At 34.0% G+C, this 7,591-nt stretch overlaps 1 protein-coding gene across 3 annotated transcripts; it reads right to left on the reverse strand.

The window, feature by feature from the left end:
• Positions 1-899: 899 nt before the first annotated feature.
• Positions 900-7,582, reverse strand: LOC113820902 (probable dual specificity protein kinase madd-3; the record flags this gene model as incomplete). 3 transcript variants are annotated; one of them, XM_070120112.1, is given in 7 exon segments in its annotated part: positions 900-2,707; positions 3,519-3,625; positions 4,457-4,562; positions 4,812-4,956; positions 5,295-5,424; positions 5,725-5,895; positions 7,492-7,582. In XM_070120112.1, coding segments are annotated over 7 exon segments (832 nt in total), but the record flags the coding sequence as incomplete, so codon positions are not given.
• Positions 7,583-7,591: the final 9 nt, after the last annotated feature.

A 7,591-nucleotide genomic window follows, 5' to 3' on the forward strand; every position in this document is an offset into this window, starting at 1 on the left:
TGTGTTTTGTGTGGTGTGTGTGTGTGTGTTTTGTGTGGTGTGTGTGTGTGTGTGTGTTTTATGTGGTGTGTGTGTGTTTTATGTGGTGTGTGTGTGTGTGTGTGTGTTTTATGTGGTGTGTGTGTGTGTGTTTTGTGTGGTGTGTGTGTTTTGTGTGGTGTGTGTGTTTTGTGTGGTGTGTGTGTGTTTTGTGTGGTGTGTGTGTGTGTGTGTGTGTGTGTGTGTGTGTGTGTGTGTTTTGTGTGGTGTGTGTGTGTGTGTGTGTGTGTGTGTGTGTGTGTGTGTGTGTGTGTGTGTGTGTGTGTATTTTTTTTGTTTGATTGCGTGTGCATGTTCTCACATACTTGATAATGACATATGAAACTGTATGTATAACTTGTTTTGATTAATCTGAATGCCGTATATCTTGTGCTAAAATCTGATAATGGTGTTCAGTATTATTATTCCATAAGTCTTGGGGTTTCTATAAGGATACATTCACATTCGAACAGCTGAGAAAATACGTGTTTATTTGTTTCAAATCAAGCAACTACTGGCTAGGTTGTTCCAAGGAAAGTCAATATCCAAAGTTTAAGAACCGACTTCCAATATCCAAGAGAAATCACTCTGATGAAATGGGAATTTCAACGCACTTTCTACTGTTATTGGTCATGTATACACTTTATTTTTCTTCTATTTGTCATTGCACGTCTGTAAGCAAATGTTTATTTATTTCCACCCTCATTTAAGGGCATATACAGACAAAAGTTCCTCCCATCAAAAATTCCTTCAAAGGCTGAGATTTGCTAATGCAGACAATCAAAAAGTATTAGCTTCTAAATACATTTATATTCCTAAATTACATACTTAGCCGACTTGTGCGTTTTTCCTTACTGCGGGTTTTGGATAAAGAATTATACTTTAAATGAAAATATTTATTGAGAGCAACAAATTTATGGCCTTGGCATTGATGAAACTAGTCATACCATTGCATGAATAACAAACTTTTCTCTTACAGACAAACTATACATCAGTCAATATACACATCACAATAGATTTTATGATTTTTTTATTTATTTTATTTTTAGATATGGAAAAATGCCCTCAATCTACATTGGTTGTAGCTGAAGCTTTTTTTTAAATATTCACAAAATCTACAATGAAGATAATCATCATTCATCAAATTGGAATTTTTTTTTATAAAAAAAAAGGAAAAAAAAGGAACATCCTTAAATACACACATACAAAATAAAATATTGGAGAGGGCTGGACAACACAAGTAACTAATATATACAATATAAATATGCAGATATAACACAAATATCCTGCCCTTAGTTATGTACTATATAAAGTATATATTACATACTTTATACCTCCCAAGATAATACAAAAGAAACTGTGGAGGCCCTCCATTACTGTCTGAAAAGATGTATGCACCAGGAAGTACAAACAACAGCCCATCAACGTTTCCACCTCCCTTCACTTCTCTGTCAGATGCTGTTTGACTAATTGTCAAGTTTTGGTTTCTTTTTCTGATACAAATTGGTCAGTAGCAAGTTTTATGCTATCATTCACTTACAAGAAAAACCCGACAGCAGATATGCCAATCTTTCATCCTACTCTTAAAGTTGGGCAAAATGGGAAGCCACGTTGTGCTTCACCAAGCTCCACAAGCTGCTATCTTTACACTGTTTATTTAAAGAGTCCACTTTCTCCGGCAGTGTCATTTCAAATGATACAAGTAGTTTCAGTCATTTGTTCCATATCATCTAACTTTTGTGCAAATTAGAAAATAATGTACATTTTTAAAAAATATTTTACACAGTTCACAACATCACTTTCTTGTACAGAACACATATGAAGTTGGCTTTGATAAAGAGCAGAGAGATCCTTTACAATAGTGTGGATGCTCCTTCACACTCCCTTAGTTCATACATTCATTTTCCTAGTAACCAATTGTTCATTACCTCTGAACAAAAGAGGAAATTAACCTTTTGTCATGTGGTAGCCTCATTTTAAAAACAAAAGCTTTTAAAAACATACCAAATGATAGTTCACAGATAATTACAACTTAATGCACAAAGACACATGTAAAATGTTCCTATATTAAACTACCTTGCATCCCTCCCAATGCCATATGCTAATGTGAACAGTTGCTCAGCCTGAGAAAAAAAAAACTTGCTTTCAAGTCTTGAGCTCTGCTTTTTATGTATGTATTTATTGTTTTTTTAACTTTTTATTTAGCTAGGAATAATAATGGGACTTTCACCAAGAAGGTGGTTAATTCCACAAACAAGATCACAGGAACTATCAAACCCCATTCACCCTATAAAAGGTTCAATGCCCAATCACCCACTCAAAGAATCAACACCTTCTTTGTACTAACCCATCATCAACAATTTTTCTTACTGTAAAATAATGAACCTTAAAAATATACCATTTCAGTTCAACAAGACTAATAATAATAATGGTAATTTTGCTGAAATCCTTACTGAGATTCAGTTGCTGGTTACGTATATTAAACTGAGCTAATATCTTGACTTATCTACATAATCCGGCACATGAACTGTTAACAGCCCGGGAGAGCACAAGGGAAAGGTATATGAGTTAGGCAGCAGTGCTGTAGGACCCTTGGAATATCTGGCATCACCGTGAGAGGGAATGTGAGCGTTCCCGATGGTCGTCGCCTAACCGCTGATGAGGAGGGATTTTCTCAAAGAAAGGATGCCTGGAAAGAAAGATGGTAAATCCTTGTTAGATATTTAAATGAATGTGAGAAGAAATCTACTTTTGTTAGGTTACATAAGAATAAATAGTTAGGTCTTTTTCTATTGGCAAAAAAACTGATATGGGCTGACACACAAGAACGCTTCTATTGTGTTTGATTCAACTGAATTAATTATCCAGACTTGTTACCATAAAAAAGTAATCTTATTGGCTGTTACATCCAGATATGGTCCCTGGGAAAAAAGTTATTATTCAAACATGACTACCAATTTTATCTTTACTCTTATCTAGCAACTTGGCAATACCTCATGATAGGCCAAAAGTACATCTACACTGGGTTGCAAATAAGTAGACTGCATGGTACAAGAACTTTTACAAGATGTGAAATTTGCATGATTAAAACTACAAATTTATCACATGATCTAAATAGCCACAATGTAAAAGCAACTGATTAAATAAGTTGTAAAACACCCAACAGATATGACGAGAAGCTATAAATTTGAGAAACCTTTAATATAGGATAATGTACACTAAACTACATCATTGCAAATAAGTAAAATGCAGAACTTTTAGATATAAATGTCAATACATTGTTTCCCTTTTTAAAACAAAATGCCAATACTGACCCAGAAGTATTAAAAAGTATCTTGCCCCTAACATAATATCAAAACTTATTTTCCATTCTATTCATACTAAATATAACCTTACAACCAAGTCATGATAGCTTTTTTTTTTTCTAAGTATAAAATGTGAACCCCCATATTATCAAAAAGTTTCTAACCTCTAACAAAACATTACGCCCATGTCCTTACCTAAGTGCCTCGCTCAGGGAGATGCGCTGGCCTGGTTCATATTCCAGCATCTTGGTGATTAAGTCGAATAGTAACCTATGGTCCTCATCTGAACTTGTCTGGTAGCTCTGGAAAATTGAGGCACTTCTGTTAGTTTTGTCTGGGATGGATATTTATCCAATGTTTTATTTCATGTGTGATACTTAGTTTTAAGCAAATCAAGGTATCTAAATTATATCAATTTTGGTTATGTCAGGTGATAAAAAAAATTCTAAAAATGCTATTTCAAAATCTGGAATAAAGATAAACAGTTACCATGATACCAGTGAAGTCAAGTCATCACATTATCATGGTAAATTATTTAAAATCATACGCACATGTAGCAACATTCATATTCATTCTACATCTCAACATACAGTTTAATTCCAATTTAGTAATCCACAACATTGAGTATAAATGAGTATAAATAACTTTAACACATCCATGCATAGTTATGGATTTTTACTGACTGCTCACTTGTTTGTAATCATTAATAAAGGAAGACAAACAAACAGTGACATGACATTAATTTTTTTGAGAAGGCAAATTATTATTTTTATTTTTACAGTTAAGAACTAACTTAAAAATTTAATAAATTTTAAAATCAGACAAAAATATGAAAGGATCATCTCATGCACACAGAGTAATTTGTAGAGTAACAAATACATATATTTAAAGTATCCATCCTAAACACATCCAAACAGATACTCTTCCAAAATCTGAAGTTTTTAAAAACACTCCACATTCTTTTCATCCTTTAGAAAAGAACATGCCTGCTATGTAAGTCTCGATAAACTCTACAAAAAACTCATGACTGTATAAACAATACAGTCACTAATAACCATTTATACCTCTTAGTAAAAGATTAGTTGTAAAAAAAGTCTAATTACATTACAAACCAAATATCTGCTCAGCATTACCCTAAGAGGTTTACAATTCTCGCGCACGTATCTGCCTGCAGAGCTCTTTTCATCCCAGTCTAATTTGCCATGATAGAAATACTTGGTCCTTGTCTTTCTGCCCATTCTGTGACGGAGAGAGAACAGAATCAGTTCTGAGGAATGCAATCAAAAGAAAAAACTAAGACATTCAAAAAGCTTTATATGAAAATCTAACAAGAAAGAAAGGCTTTCACTTAAGAATTACTATTCTAAATTTTAAACATTTATATTTGTAAATTCCAAACAAACAGGAAAAAAAAACATCAATATATAAAACATGATAAATCTTATACACATTACCCCCTACACACACATTACACACCCCACACTTTACCTGTAAGGAATGGGTCCGAGGATACGCTCCATCATGGCCAGGTGTTCTCGGTTATCGTGCGTCTGGAACAATGTGATCCCCAAGTACAACTCAAACATTATACACCCAATGGACCAGACATCACAAGGCTGCTGCCATCCCAATTCTGAAAAGAGGATTCAAGTGTTATTACACATATAGTAATATGAAAGTAATCATAAACTAATGTAAATGATAAGACTTCAGAATGATTGGTCTTGAAATTGTGAACACCACCTTTCTGATGATTTTTTTTTTTTTTTAACTCCAAAAATCAGAGTACGAAAGTGAAGTCTAACTTTTCCACCGGCATTCAAACTACACTACATGAACACTAACAATATGATAACATTTTATTTTTTACACTGAATATTAGCAATTTACTACAAGCACTTTCTTACAACAATTAAAAAACCAAGAAAGAAAACACTAATTTGAAAGTGACTTGTGACAGTCCATACTCACCTAGTATAACTTCTGGTGCTCTGTAATGCCTAGTAGAAACTATAGTGCTGTGGTGCTCATGATCAAATGTTGCACTTCCAAAGTCGATTAGCTGGATGTCCGTCCTTTTAACTGTTCTGATGTCTCGTTTCTGGGGGAACAGAGTAGGCTTTGTTTAAGGTTCCCTTCAGTTAAAATTGATTTGTTACAATATTGTTACTTAATTGGAAGTGCTACTCTGTAAAATGCATGTGATTTGTAGTACTTTAAATGTGAATCACAGACTGAGAAAGTCTGAACTAAAGAATGGGGTTTAGTGTAGTGAATGTCTCACCAGTATTTAAATATCCACCAATAAAAGACAAAGAAAAAAAAGAAAAAAAAATTGTGAATTTACATATACACATAAATAAAAGTACAAAAAAATATATATATATTAAAAGATCCTTACCTTCTTGGGATCATATGTCAAGTCATAATCTGAATCGACAAAGAGGATGTTTTCAGGCTTGAGATCAGTATGAGTGAGTTTGTTGTCATGGAGGAATTTGACAGCATAACACAGCTGGTAGGAAATGTGTCGGACTTGTTCCAGGGCATATGGACGGTAATTGTTGTCCTTCTGCAAAAACGACAAGCAAAGCAATGAATCTAAATGTAAACACATTAATAATAAGTATAATAAATACGAGAATGTGAAGAATAGGAGCATAATAATAACAATTGAAAGGGGTATAAAAGTGAACATATGAAAAGAAGTACACAGATACAATGGGATGGAGAGAGGAAAATAAGAAAAGTGTGAAGAAAATGGGAGTAATAATCTTCCTTAGCAAACTAAAGAATACCCACTTCTGCTGTATTAAGCTCTATCACCTTCACACGTTCTTCCCTACTTTCTTTGACAGGAATTTCATCTTCATAATACCACTGACTTATTTTAGTTTGTTGGTATCTAAAAATGTGACCAATGCCTTTTCAGTCTTGTCAGTGTGCCAGGTCAGCAGGGAGAGTTTGCTCAAGCTTTATGCATCATAAAATATATATACTTATAATCTCAGTAGCATTAACTTTCAGGCATTTTTGAAAATCATGAATTTACAACTCACTAAACTGTATACTGAAGGAGAAGGAGGAAGAGGAGGAGAAAAAGAAGTGGAAAGGGGAGAAAGAAGAAGAAAGAAGAGGGAAGAAGAAAAAGGAGGAAGAAGAAGGAATAGCAGAAAAAGAAGAAGGGGAAAGGGGAAGGAGGGAAGAGGAGGAAAGAGATGAAACAAGTAAAGAACAAAAATAATTTTTTTTATTCTCTCTCCTCTTGTTTTGGTAACTTTAAACACCACAAAAGCAATAAAACCCCTCCAAAGTCCTGTAACTACCCAACACCCCCTACATAAAACTGCCCATTAAATTCAACCACTTTAACAGCAATACAGCCCCCTGAATACCTCTTCAGATTTAAAATCCTTTTTTCCCATATTTAGTAATGAAAAAGGTACTGGGAACACACACAAGCACAGACACTTCCAAACACATTCAGGATGACAAAATGGACAGACATGTGGTAAAGAAGTTCTGGCTACTGCTTGGCATCCCCCAAACCTAAACTTGGCAGATCTAAGTGCTATTTGCATCACTACATGGGAGCAACAGCACAAAATAATATCAGAACATATTCCGATCTTGAGACAAATGGCTTATGTGATTAGCACAAGTAGTGATTCATCTTGTGCAACAGCTTCCTAATATTCAATTCTATAAAATATATAATAGAGTATAAATATTACTCAGTAAGAAAAAGTTCACGTAAAGGTAAACTGTGCTAAAATGCGGGTATGCACAATCACATTTCTCCACACTGTGAAGCAGTCAGCTGAAAAGGGGGAGGGAAAGAGATACAAAACAAGAAGAAAAGAGAGAGGTGGTAAGAAAATGCAAAAAAATGTATGCATGGCTGTATGCCTGTATGTATGTATATATTACGTATGTATAATGTATAATATATAATATATATATAAATAAAAAAGAAACAAGATATAAAGGAAACAAGATAAAAAAAAAATCAATGAACATAAAAAAAAAAGCAGGAAACACAAGTCAGACAGTGAAAGAAATGCATATTCATATTAATTTTCACATCAAAGACATGTGAAACTGCGGAACATAATTTGGCTTTCTTCACATTTAAATAACAAGGAAAACTTTCAGAAGCCCAACTTACCAAGAAGTCAAACACGCTGAGTCCAAGCATGTCAAAGGCTATACACACATGTCCATGGTAGTCAAACCAGCTCAACATCCTGACACACAAACTGTTCAAA

The sequence above is a fragment of the Penaeus vannamei genome, unplaced genomic scaffold, assembly GCF_042767895.1.
Source record: "Penaeus vannamei isolate JL-2024 unplaced genomic scaffold, ASM4276789v1 unanchor2875, whole genome shotgun sequence".
NCBI lineage: Eukaryota > Metazoa > Arthropoda > Malacostraca > Decapoda > Penaeidae > Penaeus > Penaeus vannamei.